Source organism: Somniosus microcephalus, chromosome 3, assembly GCF_052327205.1.
Source record: "Somniosus microcephalus isolate GS21.2 chromosome 3, FLI_Smic_1.0, whole genome shotgun sequence".
Classification (NCBI taxonomy): Eukaryota; Metazoa; Chordata; class Chondrichthyes; order Squaliformes; family Somniosidae; genus Somniosus; species Somniosus microcephalus.
Window position 1 is genome coordinate 186822162 of NC_140989.1, and position 20441 is coordinate 186842602.

Sequence of the window (20441 nt, forward strand, 5' to 3'; positions counted from 1 at the left end):
GCCTCAACTGCCTTCTGTGGTAGAGAATTCCACAGGTTCACCACTCTCTGGGTGAAGAAATTCCTCCTCATCTCTGTCCTAAATGGCTTACCCCTTATCCTTAGACTGTGACTCCTGATTCTGGACTCCCCCGCCATCAGGAACATCCTTCCTGCATCTAGTCTGTCTAGTCCTGTTACAATTTTATAAGTTTCAATGGGATCCCCTCTCATTCTTCTAAACTCCAGCGAATATAAGCCCAATCGACCCAATCTCTCCTCATACGTCATTCCTGCCATCCTAGGTATCAGTCTAGTGAATCTTCGCTGCACTCCCTCCATGGCAAGAACATCCTTCTTCAGGTAAGGCGACCAAAACTGCACACAATACTCAAGATGTGGTCTCGCCAAGGCCCTGTACAACTGCAGCAAGGCATCCTTGCTCCTGTACTCGAATCCTCTCGCTATGAAGGCCAACATACCATTTGCCTTCTTAACCGCCTGCTGCCCTTCAGCGACTGGTGCACAAGGACACCCAGGTCTCGTTGCACATCCCTTCTCCCAATCTATTGCCATTCAGGTAATAATCTGCCTTCCTGTTTTGCCACCAAAGTGGATAACCTCACATTTATCCACATTATACTGCATCTGCCATATCACCCAACCTGTCCAAATCATACTGGAGTTTCTCGGCATCCTCCTCACAGCACACACATAAGAGATTAGCGTTTAAAGTTAAGGCACATGGGATTGGGGGCAAGGTATTGACTTGGATAGAGAACTGGTTGGCAGACAGAAAGCAAAGAGTTGGAATAAACGGCTCTTTTTCCAAGTGGCAGGCAGTGACTAGTGGGGTACCGCAGGGATCGGTCCCTGGACCCCAGCTACTCACAATATATATTAATGATCTAGACAAGGGAACTAGATGTAATATCTTCAAATTTGCAGACGACACAAAGCTGGGTGGGCGTGTCTGCTGTGAGGAGAATGTCGAGAAACTCCAGGATGATTTGGACATGTTGGGTGATTGGGCAGAAACATGGCAGATGCAATAGAACGTGGATAAATGCGAGGTTATCCACTTTGGTGGCAAAAACAGGAAGGCAGATTATTATCTAAATGGCAATACATTGCAAGAAGGGGAAGTGCAACGAGACCTGGGTGTCCTTGTGCACCAGTCGCTGAAGGTAAGCATGCAGGTGCAGCAGGCGGTTAAGGCGGCAAATGGTATGTTGGCCTTCATAGCAAGAGGGTTCGAGTACAGGAACAAGGATGTCTTGCTGCAGTTGTACAGGGCCTTGGTGAGACCACACCTTGAGTATTGTGTGCAGTTTTGGTCACCTTATCTGAGGAAGGATGTTCTTGCCATGGAAGGAGTTCAGCGAAGATTCACCAGACTGATACCTGGGATGGCAGGAATAACGTATGAGGAGAGATTGGGTCGACTGGGCTTGTACTCACTGGAGTTTAGAAGAATGAGAGGTGATCTCATTGAAACTTATAAAATTCCAACAGGACTGGACAGACTAGATGCAGGAAGGATGTTCCCGATGGTCGGGGAGTCCAGAACCAGGGGACACAGTCGAAGGATAAAGGGTAGGCCATTTAGGACAGAAATGGGGAGGAATTTCTTCACTGAGTGGTGAACCTGTGGAACTCTACCACAGAAGGCGGTGGAGGCCAGTTCATTAAATATATTCAAAAAGGAGTTGGATATATTTCTTAAGGCTAAAGGGATCAAGGGGTGAGGAGAAAGCAGGGACCGGGTACTGAATTTGGATGATCAGCCATGATCGCGTTGAATGGCAGAGCAGGCTCGAGGGGCTGAATGGCCTACTCCTGCTCCTATCTTCTATGTTTCTATGTTTCACACACCCACCCAGCTTTGTGTCATCTGCAAACTTGGAGATATTACATCTAGTTCCCTCGTCTAGATCATTAATATAAATTGTGAATAGCTGGAGTCCTAGCACCGATCCCTGCGGTACCCCACTAGTCACTGCCTGCCACTCGGAGAAAGACCTGTTCATTCCAACTCTTTGCTTCCTGTCTGCCAACCAGTTCTCTATCCAAGTCAATACCTTACCCCCAATCCCATGTGCTTTAACTTTGCACGCTAGTCTCTTATGCGGGACCTTATCGAAAGCCTTCTGAAAGTCCAAATACACCACATCCACTGGTTCTCCCTTACCTATTCTACCAGTTACATCCTCAAAAAATTTCAGTAAATTAGTCAAGCATGATTTACCTTTTGTAAATCCATGTTGACTTTGTCCAATCCTGTCACTGTTTTACAAGTGCTCTGCTATTACATCTTTTATAATGGACTCTAGCATTTTCCCCACTACCGATGTCAGGCTTACAGGTCTATAATTTCCCATTTTCTCTCTACCACCTTTTTTGAATAGTGGGGTTACATAGCTACCCTCCAATCCATGGGAACTGTTCCAGAGTCCATAGAATTTTGGAAGATGACCAGCAATGCATCTACTATTTCTAGGGCCACTTCCTCAAGTACCCTAGGATGTAGATTATCAGGCCCTGGGGATTTATCAGCCTTCAATCCCGTCAACTTTTAACACCATTTCCCTACAAATACTAATTTCATTCAGTTCCTCCCTCTCATTAGACCCTATGTTCCCAGACATCTCTGGAAGGTTATTTTTGTCCTCCTTTGTGAAGACAGACCAAAGTATGTATTTAATTGTTCTGCCATTTCTTTGTTCCCCATTATAAATTCCCCTGATTCTGACTGCAAGGGACCTATGCTTGACTTCACCAATCTTTTTCTCTTCACATATCTAAAGAAGCTTTTACAGTCAGTTTTTATGTTCCCTGTAAGTTTACTCTCATACTCGATTTTCCCCCTTTTAATTAATCCCTTTGTCCTCCTTTGCTGAATCCTAAACTGCTCCCAATCCTCAGGTTTGTTGCTTTTTCTGGCCAATTTATATGTCCTCTCCTTGGATCTTATGCTATCCCTAATTTCCCTTGTTAGCCATGGTTGAGTCACCTTTTTTGTTTTATTTTTATGCCAAACAGGGATGAACAAATTCTGTAGTTCATCCATGCGATCTTTAAATGTTTGCCATTGCCTATCCACCGTCAACCCTTTAAGTAACATTCCCCAATCCATCCTAGCCAACTCGCGTCTCATACCATCATAGTTTCCTTTATTTAAATTCAGGACCCTAGTCTCCGAGTCAAATACTTCACTCTCCATCTTAATGAAGAATTCTATCATAATATGATCGCTCCGTCCCAAGGGGCCTCGCACAACTAGATTGCTAATTAATCCTCTCTCATTACATAATACCCAGTCTAAGATGGCCTGATCTCTAGTTGGTTCCGCGACATACTGGTCCAGGAAACCATCCCGTATACACTCTAGAATTCCTCCTCCACAGTATTGTTACTAATTTGGTTAGCCCAATCTATATGTAGATTAAAGTCACCCATGATAACTGCTGTGCCTTTATTGCACATCCCCAACCTCAGCATTACTGTTTGGGTGTCTGTATACAACTCCCACCAACATTTTCTGCCCCTTGGTATTTCTCAGCTCTACCCATACAGATTCCACATCATCAGAGCTAATATCCTTCCTTACTATTGTGTTAATCTCCTCTTTATCCAGCAATGCTACCCCACCTCCTTTTCCTTTTTGCCCGTCTTTCCTGAATATTGAATACCCCTGGATGTTGAATTCCCAGCCTTGGTAACCTGGAGCCATGTCTCCATAATCCCAATTATATCATATCCATTTACATCTATTTGCGCAGCTAATTCATCCACATTACAAATGCTCCTCGCATTAAAGACACAAAGCCTTCAAGCTTGTTTTTTTAACACTTAGACCTTTTAGAATTATTTACTGTGGCCATGTTTGACTTACACCCTTGATTTCTCTGACTGCCACTTTTGCTTTTCTCCTTCCTGTCTTTTGCTTCTATCCTTGCTTCCCTTTCCTCTGTCTCCCTGCACAGGTTCCCAACTCCCTTTTAATGAACTTTTATAAAACACTGGTTCGGCCACAACTGGAATAGTGTGTCCAATTCTGGCTACTGCACTTTAGGAAGGATGTGATGGCCTTAAGAGAGGATGCAGAAAAGATTTACAAGAATGGTTCCAGGGATGAGGGACTTCAGTTACATGGATAGACTGGAGAAGCTGGGTTTGTTCTCCTTAGAGCAGAGAAGGTTGTGAGGAGATTTGATAGAGGTGTTTAAAATCATGAGGGATCTAGACAGAGTAGATAAGAGAGAAACTGTTCCCATTGGCAGAAGGGTCAAAAACCAGAGGACACCGATTCAAGGTGATTGGCAGAAGAACCAAAGGCGACATGAGGAAAAACTTTTTTACACAGCGAGTGGTTAGGATCTGGAATGCACTGCCTGAGAGGGTGGTGGAGGCAGATTCAATTGTGACTTTCAAAAGGGAATTGGATAAGTACCTGCTGCGGGGAAAGGGACTAGCTGAAGTGCTCTTGCAGAGAGCCAGCACGGGCTCAACGGGCCGAATGGCCTCCTTCTGTGCTGTACCCATTTTATGATTCTAGGAACCCGGGCTGGTTTTACTCCCCCTAACCAAATGGACAGAGGCCAACTGTAGTGACCCTCCCGCCAACCCATACTACATACATAAACTACATACGCAAGTCCCCAGCAACACTATAAATGTTACATTATTTTTCCATACAAAGATGCAAGAAGGCATTGAAGAAATTTACAATTAGGCTAGACAGGATGAAAGCTTTGCAGAATCAAATTGAAGCTTTAGGCACATCGAGATTGTGTTTATAAATAATTGCTTATAAACCAAACTTACGTTTTGAAATTTAGCACAAATGGCATCAGCTAATGAAACAGGAAAATCATCTGAACATGTATTACCATCCATTATACGAGTTACTTACTTCAGAAAGACAATGATCTTTTTCCTTTTGTCGACTTCTTATCACCTCCAATAATAGCGGTGCTCCCTTCAACCCATCTCCTTCATGGACTCCTAACTCCCTGGCAATATTATCTCGCCCATCAAGCCCAGTAAACTAAGTACAAAACAAAGGAGCCAAGATTTGCAATTCATTTATCATGAACATTAATGACCTCGACAGGGATTGCGAATGTGCATTTTCTTTGTTTAAAAAAAGTTTCAGCTTTACCTTCCCTTCTCCTGCTTAATAACAGTACAGTATCCCTGATCATTCAGTATGATACAGCAAGCACTTAAATGTCTCTTTGTAACTTTTTATTTCAAATGCGGATGGGATCATAACCACCATAAAACAAACAATCAGTAGTTATGCAAAAAAAAAGTAGACATGGCAGTTTATGTTTAATAACAAAGCAGCCATGTAAGATGGCACCCGATTGTTAGCTGGTTTCAATTATGGCCTATAATTTTTTCTTGTAGAGATCATATTGGGTGTAGCATGTATACCAAATTCAAGTGTGACTGAATGTGAACAATACAACAACTTGCATTTATAAAAGTACCTTTAATGTAAAAAATGTCCCAAGGTGCTTCAGAGTTAGGTATATGAGAAACAGACGCCAGGAAAAGGAAAGGGAGGGACTAGGAAGGGATTACCAAAAGCTTGGTTTTGAAGAGGTATTTAAGGGCAGAGAGAGGGGCTCAAGGAGGAATTCCAGAGAATAGGAAGGCAGAGCCTTCAGTCTGGGTCAATAGTGGGGTGAAGAGAAAGAGAGGGAGGGAGGGAGGGAGGGGGGGAGGGGATACATAAAAGCTCAATTGCAGAGGAACAAAGTGTTTGGAAGAGGCATCATAAAGAAGAGGGCCAAAGGTGAGGGATTTGGGAATTAGAGTGTGTGGTTCTAAGGGATTGGTTATGTGCTTCCCTAAATTATCACAGTGACTGCACTTCAAAAGTGGTTAATTGGCTGCGAAGCTCATTGTAGCATCTTGAGGCTGTGAAAGGGAGGGGTGATACAAATGCAATTTCTTTCCATCCTTTCTTTTTGGGTTGGGCGGGCTGAAGAGAAATTTTTTCCCCCTCCCAAAGGTCAATTTTTCCATTCAATTAAATAGATATATAAACCTGATGTTAGTATTTCTTACAATCAGTGCTCTTCCCATTATATATTAACATGTTTACAAAGCTTGGTGCAATTAAACTAGTGTGCAAGAGGTATTCCTTTGTGACATTATAATTTCTACTGCTTTGTCAAGCACATTGGTCAATTTTAATGATATTTTTGGCGTACATTATTGAGAGTGCATAAAATTGCCCTGTGATTAAAACAGACCAATCTAAATTTGCACAATGATCTTCAACAATAGAGCTGGACTGAATGGTGCAGTTAAGTTAAACTGTTTCATTGCTGTGACCTGGGTTCAGATCCAGCAATAGGCGAGAGGAGAAACTTGTCCCAATGGTTTCTAAGTGAAATGAGTTTGGGTACTCCAGGAACATTTTATACTGGTGCAGTTGGGGGGGAATAGGGCTCTTCTAAAGTTTTGGTCAAAGCAGATTCTTGGGCAGAGTGGAAGGAGCATTACTCTATATCTAATACCTGGGGTGTTTGATGCTGGCACTGTGTGCCCAAAATAGAAGTTGCATTCCCCAACACGGACGTCCCACACCTTCTTGTGTACAAAACTTCAAAAAACATACAAGAACTCAAAGACTCATGAATAACAATGGTGTAAACACCCCCCCCCCAAAAAAGGTGTATAGTTCCATTGTATTTCCGATTTATAAAAATCTGAAATATAAACAAAACTATCAGAAACAAAAATATACCTGAAGACAGTGTCAGTCTCAAAATATATTAGACAAGGCCAGACCACCCCAAATTCTGATGGCTGAATATATCTGTTAAAATAAAAAAAAAGATTTTGAAATGAACTTACAGTGTTTGTTTCTGGCTGGAATACTGCCAAAGTAAAGTCCAGGTTGAAAAACTGGAGAAATTCAGTAACAAGACCAGCCACCAAGCGCCCTGTGAAGGAAGACTGAAGTTCAATTTCCATACAAATTTACCAGTATTGTTTCAAATGGTGTCTTCATTTGTTTGCTCATGCGAATTCAATTAAAGCAACACTTACCATCCTTTGTGTTCAAAAACTTTTTCAAGCTCTCATTAACCAATGGCGTTTTGTTCTGTAAAAATAAATATGAATTAATTAACTGCAGCCCAATTTCTATCCCATTAAACCTTTCCTTTTTCCCCAATTGTTTATTCTTTCATTTTTACTCTTTCGCTTTTGTCACTTTTGTATTTTAGCACCTCCCCATTTTTTCTGTTCACTTTCCCCTCTATCCTTTCAAAGGATTCTTTTTGGTTTTATACTTCCTTTCCAATTTCTCTGGTTAACTTTACCTTTCTTTCTCAACCTTTATTTCTGATGCTTGTAATTGTGTGAACTTTTGTTATCCAAACCTTGGACAGTCAAGTCTTCTTAAATTACAAAAGACTCCAAATCTGTTGCACAGGTATATTGGACAAGAGATGTTGTGAAAAGGGGAAGAATAAACTAGGCAATTTTTACTTGCTAGTTGTGCAAAGAGGTGATGGAAAGAAGCTGGGGAACAGAGAATGGCTAAGCATGGAAATTAAAATTTGAGTGTGAAATTTATAGTTTCTTATCCATCACTGAAATTAACCTCCGCACACACTTAGCTAATCCTTTTAGCTTGGGTAAGGAGGCAATATTAGGTTACCTCTAGTGCTTTCAGGTATGTGATAGTGAACAAATTAGAAGTAATAACAATTGCATATGCTGCATTTTTATAACCCAATCTTAATAAAAATCTTATTTTATTTCAACATTCCTCCCTCAACCAATACCAAAAAAACAGATTAGCTGGGTAGTTGCTCTGATCGGTGGGATCTTGCTGTGCGCAAAATGATTTTGGAATGGCCTCCTTCGGTGCTGTAACCATTCTGATTGTAGTATTGCCTTCTATAACAACAGTCACTACATTATAGGTGGAGTGTGTTGGGATGTCCTCAGGAATTGAACAGACACTATAAATGCAATTTTGATGTACCTAATCAGAGGGTAATTCCTGTTACTGTTGGACTTTCCCCGATTGAGTCCTCTTCTCATTATTTAGAAGAGAAGGTTGATGGGTGACCTGATAGAGGTCTTCAAAGTTATGATAGGGTAGACGTAGAGAAGATGTTTCCACTTGTGGGGAGACAAAAACTAGGGGACATAAATATAAGATAGTCACTAATAAATCCAATAGGGAATTCAGCAGAAACTTCTTTACCCAGATAGTGATGAGAATGTGGAACTCGCTACCACATGGAGTAGTTAGAATACCATAGATGCATTTAAGTGGAAGCTAGATAAGTGCGAGGGAGAAAAGAATAAAAGGATATGTTGATAGGGTTAGATGAAGAGGGATGGGAGGAGACTCATGTGGAGCATAAACACCGGCATGGACCCATTGGGCCGAATGGCCTGTTTGTGCTGTACATTAAATGTAATTATTTTTAATAAACATGATCAGCTGTTGAAAAGCACCCCAGTGCCTTACACAGCACTTACCTCAACTCTCTCCTGTTCTTCAAGCGCCAGGAATACAGCTGCCCGTAATTCAGCCTGAAACAGAAATTACTCAACTTAATTTCATTCTACTTTTCTATTGCCTCAATCTTTCGTTTATATTGCCTCTACTCGTTCTTCCTACCAAAATGTATCACCCTGCACTTTTCTGCGTTAAATTTTATCTGCCACGTGTCTGCCCATTCCGCCAGCCAGTCTATGTCTTCTTATCACTATCCTCCTCACTGTTCACTATACTTCCAAGTTTTGTGTCATCTGCAATTTTTGAAATTGTGCCCTGTACACCCAAGTCCAAGTCATTAATATATATCAAGAAAAGCAGTGGTCCTAGTACTGACCCCTGGGGAACGCCACTGTATACCTTCCACCAGTCTGATAAACAACCGTTCACCACTACTCTCTGTTTCCTGTCACATAGCCAATTTTGTATCCATGCTGCCACTGTCCCTTTTATTCCACGGGCTTCAATTTTTCTGGCAAGCCTATTATGTGGCACTTCAGCAAACGCCTTTTAGAAGTCCATGTATACCACGTCAACCGCATTGCCCTCATCAACCTTCTGTTACCTCATCAAAAAACTCAATCAAGTTAGTTAAGCATGATTTGCCTTTAACAAATCCATGCTGGCTTTCCTTATTTAATCCACACTTGTCCAAGTGACTTAACTTTGTCCTGGATTATTGTTTCTATAAAAGCTTCCCCACTACTGAGGTTAAACTGACTGGCCTGTAGTTGCTGGGTTTATCCTTACACACTTTTTTGAACAAGGGTGTAACGTTTGCAATTGTCCAGTCCTCTGGCACCACCCCCATATCCAAGGAGGATTGGAAGATTATGGCCTGTAGCTCCATGATTTCCTTAACTTCCCTCAGAATCTAAGATGCATCCCATCTGGTCCTGGTGACTTATCAACTTTAAGTACAAACAGCCTTTCTAGTACCTCGTCTATCAATTTTTATCTCATCCAGTATCTCCACTACCTCCTCTTTCACTATGACTTTGGCAGCATCTTCTTCCTTGATGAAGAGGGTGCAAAGTACTCATTTAATACCTCAGCCATGCCCTCTGCCTCCATGCATAGATCTCCATTTTGGTCCCTAATCGGCCCCACTCCTCCTCTTACTACACATTTACTATTTATATGCCTATAGAAGACTTTTGAATTCCCTTTTATGTTAGCTGCCAATCTGTTCTCATACTCTATCTTTGCCCCTCATTTCTTTTTTCACTTCCCCTCTGACCATTCTATATCCAGCCTGATTCTCACTTGTATTCTCAACCTGACATCAACGTGCTTTTGGAGTGCCAGGTCCAGCTTGACCAACCTTCGACTTATTTTGAGGAAGTGTTATGTTTTTGGAGTTTCTTTACTCCAAATATTTTTTTGTTTCTGATGATACACTTGTAGGCAAGTTCCAGCTTCCTATGTTCCAGAATGTTTTCATGTACCCAGATGTCTAGGTAAAATTCATGGCTAGCCAGAGAATCCTCTTCAGTTTATTTCCAGTGCCCTCGTGTGATGCTCATCTTTGGAAGCCAGCAGCACACACTTCACTGGAATTTGATTTCAGCTTTAACTGTTAAAGTTATTAAACAATAGAACGAGCAAATAGCTGCAGTCATATATGCTTTTACAGAAGTTACTAAACCTCACTAGCTCAAATAATACAAAATAAGAGTTCATAACTGCTTCATTAAACTGCGATACAAGTAATATTTTTTACATCCTTTCTTTTTCCCCTCAACTATGAAAGCTGCCTGTAATGATTCTCTCTCTTCGAAGACTTCAGCCCGATTCCCCAATTTCAACAAGACAGATTTAATGACCATAACCAAGTAGATTTAAATAAATGTACCTATCAAACACACATCTGAACAAATTCAACAAGATGTTAGTATTTGAATTGAATGACTTGGTCCTTCCTACGTACACCAGGCAGAAACTAAAGTCTGTAACAAATGCATCAAGTTAAGGTGGGATATGATTTATATGGGTGAAGTTGTTTTTAAATCCCTTACGTACCATGACAGAATTAAAGATTCCCTATACCATGCTAAACCCTATAGATGAAAATGCTTCATTTTTGTTACAGCAACATCTTAAGTGGACACTGAAAAGCCCTACGATAAGAGTAGAGCCAATTTCCAGAAAGCATTTAAGTTCTACATGAAAGGCTCAAGGCAGTGGGTGTTTCTAGGTAAAACTTGAAAGTAGAAAAAGTAGTAGCTAAATGAGAGGAAGCAGTGTGCACTTGTTGGTAATGCATGTTGCAGACATAAGTGGAGCAAGATTTTGGGACATAGATGCAATCAGGAAAGATTGAACTGGCTGGGGCTCTTTTCTCAAGTGCACATTGTTACTGTATGGAGGGCAGGACAAGTGCTCAACTTTCCCTATTTTAGAATTACAGAACAGGAGAATGACACAGATAAAGAGGCTAAGCAAAGAGAGACTTGCATTTATATCGTAACATGTCACAGTGCTAAAACACCTCAAATTGGTTCATGCGATGAATTACTCTTTTTTGGAATGTAGTAACTATTATACAAACAAAGCAGACAGACAGAGTCAATTTTGCACCAACATTCCACAAACAGAAAATAAATGAATGACTAAAAAAAATAAATGACAGGAAACTTTCGATTAACCGGCCCCTAAATAACCGGAACGCTCTATCCACCGGCAAAATTCAGGAGTCGGTTCAGGTAACTTTTTTTACTTTTAGTTACTTTGCAAGAGTGTAGCTGAAGCTGTTGCTAAGCTACAGAGACGCTTGCAACTTGTGCCAATTGTTTTGAAGCACAGGGTTTGTTGCTTTATACAGAGCTCTGAGCTCCATATCTTTTACTATAGCGTTCGGTTATCCGGAATTGTTGATGAACCAGCAACACGTCGGCCCCGTCCGTGCCGGATACCAGAAAGTTTCCTGTAATTTGTTTTTGGTGTCTTGGTTGAAGGACGAATGTTGATCATGAACGCCAAGAGAACTCCCTTCTCTTGGAGTCGATGTTAAAAATCCTATGTCATTATGTGGAGGATAATGAAGGCACTATAATACAGCAATCCTTCAAGGACAGCACTCTTTCTGTACTGCACTGGAGTATTAGAATTACGTCGAATTTACCACAGAAACAGGCCATTTGGCCCACCTGGTCTATGCCGGCGTTTATGCTCCACACGAGCCTCCTCCCACTCCTCTTCATCTAACCCTATCAACATAACCCTCTATTCCTTTCTCCCTCATGTGTTTATCTAGCTTACTCTTAAATGCATCAATGCTATTCACCTCAACTACTCCTTGTGGTAGCAAGTTCCACATTCTCATCACTAAAGTTTCTCCTGAATTCCCTATCGGATTTATTAGTGACTACCTTATTATTTATGGCCCCTAGTTTTGGTCTCACCCACAAGTGGAAACATCTTCTCTACGTTTACCCTATCAAACCCTTTCATAATCTTAAAGACCTCGATCAGGTCACCCCTCTGCCTTCTATTTACTTGAGAAAAGAGCCCCAGCCAGTTCAATCTTTCCTGATGATTGCATCTATATCTTTTTTTATATAATTATGGAGACCAGAACGGTGCACAGTACTCCAAATGTGGTCTAACCGAAGTTCTATACAAGTTTAACCATAAATTTTCTGCTTTTCAATTCCATCCCTCTGGAAATGAACCCCAGTGCTTTGTTTGCTTTTTTTTTTATAAATGGCCTTACTACAGGTACCTGCTTCTCTACTTTTATAGTTTTTTGTATCTGTACCCCTAGATCCCTTTGCTCCTCTACCCTATATAGACTTATTTTCCAAGGAGTATGTGGTCTCCTTGTGCTTCCTACCAAAATGCACCACCTCACATTTATCTATATTGAAATTACATGCCCATTCTGTAAGTTTATTAATGTCATCTTATATTTTCGCAGTCCTCCTCAGTATTAACTATATCCCCCAAATTTGGTTTCGTCTGCAAATTTTGAAATTGTACTTCCAATTCCAGAGTTCAAATCATTAAGTAAATGTCCCAGCACCGATCCTTGTGGAATACCATTCACCACCTTTTGCCAGTCTGAGTAACACTTCTTAATCACTACTCTGTTTTCTGTTTTGTAGTCAGCTTGCTATCCATTCTGCTACTTGTCCCCTGACTTTACCTTAGCCATGAGTCTACTATACAGTACCTCATCGAAGGCCTTTTGAAAATCCAAATATATTATCTCTATACTACATTAGCCTTGTCTACTCTGTTATCTCCAAGGAATTCAATAAGGTTGGTCAAGCATGATCTTTCCTTTTGAAATCTGTGTTGACTACTCCATATATTTTTGGTTTCTAGATTTTTTCAATGGCATCTTTAAAGTAAAGATTTATTATTTTTTCTACCACCGATGTTAAGTGAATATAAAAGCAAAATACTGCAGATGCTGGAAATCTGAAATAAAAACAGAAAATGCTGGAAATACTCAGCAGGCCAGGCAGTATCTGTGGAGAGAGAAACAGAGTTAACGTTTCAGGTTGATGACCCGACAAAAGATCATTGACCTGAAATGTTAACTCTGTTTCTCTCTCCACAGATGCTGCCTGATCTGCTGAGTATTTCCAGCATTTTCTGTTTTTATTATTGACGTTAAGCTAACTGGTCTATAGTTCCCTGGACTTGCTCCATCTCCCTTTTTAAATATAGAAATCACATTAACTGTCCGCCTGCCAGTCCTCTGGCACTATTCCCTTTTCTAATAAATTTTTATATATATATGCAACAGTGCCTCTGCTATCTCTTCCCTAATTTCTTTTAATGTGCATGGATGCAAGCCTTCCAGACCAGGGGTTTTATCCCCTCTAATTTTGACTAGTTTATTATCTCCCCCCATTCTATCTTAAATGCCATTATATCTCTTTGTTCAATGTCATGTCCACCTTGTTAGTTTACCTGGCAAAATAATTATTCAACATTTCTGTCATTTCACTGTCATTACCTGTAAATTTAGCATGTGCATCCCTTAGTGGCCCTATCCCTATCCTGATGTGTTTTGTTATTTGTGTATCTGTAGAATACTTTATTTCTTTTTATATTCCTTGATAATTTAATTTTGTAATTAATTAGTCTTTGCCTTACTAATTGTTTTTTTGACTTCTTACAGAAATCAGAAATCACAGAAACCTCACAGTACAGATAGAGGCCATTTCAGCCCATCGAGCCTGCACCGACACATATCCCACCCGATCCCCGTAACCCCTAGACCAACACATATCCCACCCTATCCCCGTAACCCCACGTATTTAATCCCCCTAACACTAAGGGTCAATTTAATCATAGCCAATCAACCTAACCCGCACATCTTTGGACTGTGGGAGGAAACCAGTGCACCCGGAGAAAACCCACGCAAACACGGGGAGAATGTGCAAACTCCACACAGACAGTCACCCGAGGCCGGATTCGAACCCGGGTCCCTGGCGCTGTGAGGCAACAGTGCTAACCACTATGCCACCGTGCTTCTTACCTAACCTCTTCGTATTTTGCCACCCTCCCCATTACGGTCTATGTACTTAGTGTGTGCCACCTTCTTTATTTTCAATTTTACCCTCATCTTTATTCATCCATGGTGTTTCATTATTAGCTAGTTTGTTCTTGTTTTTTAGCAGAATACATTTCTCCTGAACTCTTTTGATCGCTTTTTAAAATATTTCCCACTGCTATTCTATCTCAATTTTTCCCCAGTTTATCTTCCCTAGCTCCATTCTCATCCCCTTAAAATTAGCTTTCCCCCCCCCAATCAATTTACTTTGCTCTTTGTCTTGCTTTTGTCTTTTTCAATCTTTACCTTATTATGTTGTGATTGTATTGCCTAGTTGTGTAAGAATTCGCAATAATTTACAGTTCTGAAGATCAATTTTTTTGATTAAAGAATCCCTGGGCGTTGTGCTTTTAAATTTCCAGGGATAAAAATGGCTGTCGCACCACATGGCCGAAGACAAAGGGCTTGGAATGCAGCTTTCTGTGTCTGGAAGTAAGGTTCAATGGAGCTGCCAAACAAAGGGTGTCCCCACCCCCCCCTGCAGCAGGACAATCGATGCCTGTACCACAGGACAATGCTTTGTTTACAAAGCAATTGAATGCTATTAGCATGTTTGTATATCGAGTGGATACATCTAAACTGCAGAAGAGACTTTTGTACCTTGAATGGGAAACGTTTAACAATTGAATGGGTCTAAATCACCTAGCATGCTGGACAATAGAGCAGTTGTATTTCCCTTTTGTTTCAGCCCAGGGAGCTCTGGAAGACACATTAACCCAGTCCAACCACTCTGAGTTAGCCAATCTCAGCTTTCTCTTGTGTATTGGACCCTTTGGGCGGGGAATTTTGCACACAGCCCTTGCAAGGCAGAACAGCAGGACCTCACCAGGTATAAAAGATAGCTGCCGAGAAGCTATCTCTCTCTCACTTCGCTGGAACACAGGTGAGCAGAGTGTTCTGACTCCTCAACAAGGCAACCTAGCAGGAGTTAAGGGGTGGTGATTTAAGGGAATTGCCAAGATTGTTTAAATAACATTGTAGCCATTGTATCCCTCGTTTTCGCCGTCTGCAACCCCGTTATATAGTTTTACTGTAATTACTGTGTTCGTGTGGTATAGTTTATTCCTTTGATTGTAGTTTATTTAGGTAATAAAAATTGATTTTTTTCTCTCATCCAAACCACTTGTTCCGTTTTAATATCATTAATTATAAGTTCCTCCACTCAGAACTAAAGGAGGGGTAGCAATTCGGAACCGCTGTTTTAAAATTGGTTTTATTGGAATTGGTCTGAGTGCAGGAAAAGGCTGCAAGACCAGGAAAATTACTTTAAACCCGTTTAAAGAAGCCCCCAACCCTTACAGTTGTGCCACTATACTTACTTCTCTTGTTTGCTCTGGTTCACTTTCCATTTCATTCCTCTCTTGTTGGACTTCTTACATACTGGGTAAGAAAGGAGTCCTGAACACACTGCAACAACTCCATTCATTTCCCTTTCCCTACATCTTGCCAGTGTATTTGGGGGCAGTTGAAATCTCTCATGATTATCATTCTACGTCTTCTACTCATTTCATAGATTTGCGTACACATTTCTACCTCCACTTCCTCCAATACCCGTCAGTGTGATCAATCCCTTCTTATCCTTTATCTCAAGCCATATAGATTCTGGAACAGTACCCATGGATTGGAGGGTAGCTAATGTTGCCCCACTATTCAAGAAAGGTGGTAGAGAGAAAATGGGGAATTACAGACCGGTAAGCCTGACATCGGTAGTGGGGAAAATGCTAGAGTCCATTATAAAAGATGTAATAGCAGAGCACTTGGAAAACAGTGACAGGATCGGACAAAGTCAACATGGATTTACAAAAGGTAAATCGTGCTTGACTAATCTACTGGAACTTTGAGGATGTAACTGGTAGGATAGATAAGGGAGAACCAGTGGATGTGGTGTATTTGGACTTTCAGAAGGCTTTCGATAAGGTCCCGCATAAGAGATTAGCGTGTAAAGTTAAGGCACATGGGATTGGGGGGCAAGGTATTGACTTGGATAGAAAACTGGTTGGCAGACAGAAAGCAAAGAGTTGGAATAAACGGGTCTTTTTCCAAGTGGCAGGCAGTGACTAGTGGGGTACAACAGGGATCGGTCCTTGGACCCCAGCTATTAATATATATTAATGATCTAGACAAGGGAACTAGATGTAATATCTCCAAGTTTGCAGACGACACAAAGCTGGGTGGGCGTGTGTGCTGTGAGGAGGATGCGGAGATACTACAGGATGATTTGGACAGGTTGGGCGATTGGGCAGAAGCATGGCAGATGCAATATAACATGGATAAATGTGAGGTTATCCACTTTGGTGGCAAAAACAGGAAGGCTGATTATTATCTGAATGGCAATAGATTGGGAGAAGGGGAAGTGCAGAGACCTGGGTGTCCTTGTGCACCAGTCGCTGAAGGTAAGCATGCAGGTGCAGCAGGCAGTTAAGGCGGCAAATGGTGTGTTGGCCTTCGTAGCAAGAGGGTTTGAGTACAGGAACAAGGATGTCTTGCTGCAGTTGTACAGGGCCTTGGTGAGACCACATCTTGAGTATTGTGTGCAGTTTTGGTCGCCTTATCTGAGGAAGGATGTTCTTGCCATGGAAGGAGTTCAGCGAAGATTCACCAGGCTGATACCTGGGATGGCAGGAATGACGTATGAGGAGAGGTTGGGTCGATTGGGCTTATACTCGCTGGAGTTTAGAAGAATGAGAGGGGATCTCATTGAAACTTATAAAATTCTGACAGCTGGACAGACTAGATGCTGGAAGGAGGTTCCCGATGGTCGGGGAGTCTAGAACCAGGGGTCACAGTCTAGGGATAAGGGGTAAGCCATTTAGGACTGAAATGAGGAGGAATTTCTTCACCCAGAGAGTGGTGAACCTGTGGAATTCTCTGCCACAGAGGGCGGTGGAGGCCAGTTCATTAAATATATTCAAAAAAGGAGTTGGATTTATTTCTCAAGGCTAAAGGGATCAAGGGATATGGGGAGAAGGCAGGGACAGGGTACTGAGTTTGGATGATCAGCCATGATCTCATTGAATGGCGGAGCGGGCTCGAGGGGCCAAATGGCCGACTCCTGCTCCTATCTTCTATGTTTCTATCTTAATGTTAGTTACGTCCCTTTTTTTTTACTGCCATTGTTATCTCTAATTAGTAGTTACCCTCTTCTTACATTATATCCTGCAATATTAACTGCCAGTCCTGTTCTTTATGGAGCCACATTTCAGTTACCCCTACATCTGGTTCCACACTCCGAATTATTGCCTCCAGTTCCCCCGTTTTGTTTCAGATGCTGCGCACTTTGCTGTACAGGTAATTTCATTTGTTTTTAATTCATCGTTCCACTCACTTTATTTTTAACAGTTATTTTATACTGAACCAGAATTCTATAACTGTATTTGTTCCCTGACCGTTTATGTTACCATTATTCTTTATCATGGTCTAACCTTCTACCCTCGCCTCCTATTTCTTTTATCTTCAGGCTTATCTTCACCAGATCCCTACCCCTGTATTGCTACTTTAAAATCTTATCCACAGCTCTACTTATCCTTTCCACTAAAACTCTGGTCACATTCCAGTTCAGGTGGAGCCCGTCCCAGCGGTGCCGCTCCTTCCTGCCCCAGTACCGGTGCCATGAAATGGAACCCTCCTTCCTGCATCACTCTTTCAGTCATGCTTCTGCCTTCCTGATCTGTATACCCCTATTCCAATTAACATAGCAAGAGACTCAAATAATCCTCTCCAATTATGATCAGAGGCAGTTGCGGTCAATTCTCAACAGACCAGAGCTTAAATGATCAGAGTTTGATAAAAGTTCACTTGTTCTTACAAACCATAACTTTTTCAGTTGCAAAATTTCCAAGATGATTTCTGGCCACACACAAGCCAGGTGGCCAAGATGACTCAGGACATAAGAAAAAATATCAGTAGCAAGCTTGGATTGTAACTATGCATGCTTCAAATAGAATTCAGGGCATGACCCAAACTAATTTAGTGTTGGTTCAACAAAGCCATCTGCTGAGCCTCTAACAATGCTACAGCACAACTAACAGCTGCTCAATCAATTAAAGAATAGATTCTAGTGAATCAAGAGTCATCATACAGACCCATTTGCATGCAGGCTGGAAATGTTGGTGGAATGTGCTGCACAGATTGAAGGCCTTATTGAACCAATTGATGGGAAAATTTTCCACACTCCATTGTCCAGCTAATCACGAAGTGGACAGAAATGGTAATGATATTGGAGAACAATGCAAGAAACAATCAATCACTCACTTTTGAGGTGCCCTTCTGAGGCTTGTGAATAGAATTCCGTTTGAGGCGTGCATAGTTACAATTCAAGCTCGATGCTGATATTTTTTCATAAGCCCAACACAAAAGTCTACTTCCATAGACAAACCCTCACTCAAGAAACAAAACGTAATCTTATACACACCTACTCTGCAATTATAGGTCGCCCAGTGAACGGTGAACCCTTTTTACATTTAAATGTATGTAGTAGTATGTGATCTCACAACAACCTCCTAATCTTTCCAACTGACAAAAAATACCACATGGACAACCTTTAGAATTAGAACTTAATAAACTGCAAACTACAAATCAGGTTTAAGATTAACAGAAGATGAAAACAAACAACAGATTCTAGCTAAACTATAATACAGGTAGACTATCCTTTATCCGAAAACCTCGGGACCAGCCGTGTTCGGTTTTCGGAAAATTTCAGACTTCGGAAGGTATTTTATAAGACTGGGAAATTTGTCGGTGGGGAGGGGGGGGGGGGGTTCGGCCGGGGAGGGGGGGGGGCGGGTCGGCGGGGGGGGGGGGGATGATTGACCTCCAACAACCACAATCATCTTCCTTTGTGCCAGGTATGACTCCGGCCAATGGATAATTTTCCCTCCCGATTCCCATTGACTTCAATTTTACTCGGGCTCCTTGATGCCACACTTGGCAAATGCTACCTTGATGTCAAGCGCAGTCACTCTCACCTCACTTCTAGAATTCAGCTCTTTTGTCCACATTTGAACCAAGGCTGTAATGAGGTCTGGAGCAACCCAAACTGACCATTGGTTAGCAGGTTATTGGCGAGTAAGTGCCACTTAACAGCACTGTCAACAACACCTTCCATCGCTTTGTTGATGATTGAGAGTAGGCTGATGGGCTGGATTGAATTTGTCCTGTTTTTTGTGGACAGGACATACCTGGACAATTTTCCATTTTGGCGGGTAGATGTCAGAGTTGTAGCTATACTGGAACAGTTTGGCTAGAGGCGCGGCTAGTTCTGGAGCACACGTCTTCAGCACAATAGCCGGGATGTTGTCAGGGCCCATAGCCTTTGCTGTATCCAGCACACTCAACTGTTTCTTGATATCACATGGAGTGAATCGAATTGGCTGAACACTGGTTTCTGTGATGGTGGGGACCACAGGAGATGGTCGAGTTGGTTGTAAACACTTCAGCCTTGTCTGTTGTATTCAAATTCTGGGCTTTGCCATCATTGAGGATGGGGATGTTCATGGAGCCTCCTCCTACCATTATTTATTTAATTGTCCACCACCATTCATGACTGGATGTGGCAGGACTGAAGAGCTTTGATCCCACAACCAACAGAGCTCTGATCACTTAGCCGTCTATAGCATGCTGCTTCTACTGTTTAGCATGTATGTAGTCCTGTGTTGTAGATTCATCAGGTTGGCACCTCATTTTTAGGTACGCCTGGTGCTGCTCCTGGCATGCTCTTCTGTACTCCTCATTAACCAGGGTTGGTCCTAGCTTGATGGTAATGGTAGAGTGAGGGATATGCTGGGCCATGAGGTTACAGATTGTGGTGGAATATAATTCTGCTGCTGCTGATGGCCCACAGCGCCTCATGGATGCCCAGTTTTGAGCTGCTAGATCTGTTCTGAATCTATCCCATTTAGCACGGTGGTAGTGCCACACAACACGATAGAGGGTGTCCTCAGTGTGAAGCCGGGACTTCGTCTCTACCATGACTGTACGATGGTCACTCCTGCCAATACTGTTATGGACAGATGAATCTGCGACAGGTAGATTGGTGAGGACCAGGTCAAGTAGATTTTTCCCCTCGTGTTGGTTCTTTCACCATTTACCGCAGGCCCAGTCTGGCAGCTATGTCCTTCAGGACTCGGCCAGTTGGTGGTGCTACTGAGCCACTCTTGGTGATGGACATTGAAGTCCCCCACCCAGGAGTACATTCTGTGCCCTTGTTACTCTCAGTGCTTCTTCCAAGAGTTGTTCAACATGGAGGAGTATTGATTGTTCAGCTGAGGGAGGGTGGTAGGTGGTAATCAGCAGGTTTCCTTGCCCATGTTTGACCTGATGCTATGAGTCTTCATGGGGTCTGGAGTCAACGTTG

At 42.0% G+C, this 20441-nt stretch overlaps 1 protein-coding gene across 14 annotated transcripts in view; it reads right to left on the reverse strand.

Annotated features, from left to right (window-relative positions):
- Positions 1-20441, reverse strand: part of cep43 (centrosomal protein 43) — a 91323-nt gene that overhangs the window by 63265 nt on the left and 7617 nt on the right. For 13 of the 14 annotated variants that reach the window (XM_085982036.1, XM_085982029.1, XM_085982035.1 and 10 more), the window contains exons 2-5: positions 8502-8555; positions 7050-7104; positions 6855-6943; positions 4894-5028 (exon numbers count right to left, since the gene is read on the reverse strand). In XM_085982036.1, coding sequence (XP_085838162.1) covers positions 4894-5028; positions 6855-6943; positions 7050-7104; positions 8502-8555 — 333 coding nt within the window. The remainder of the gene's footprint in view (positions 1-4893; positions 5029-6854; positions 6944-7049; positions 7105-8501; positions 8556-20441) is intronic. The other variant, XM_085982032.1, reaches the window with a different exon arrangement.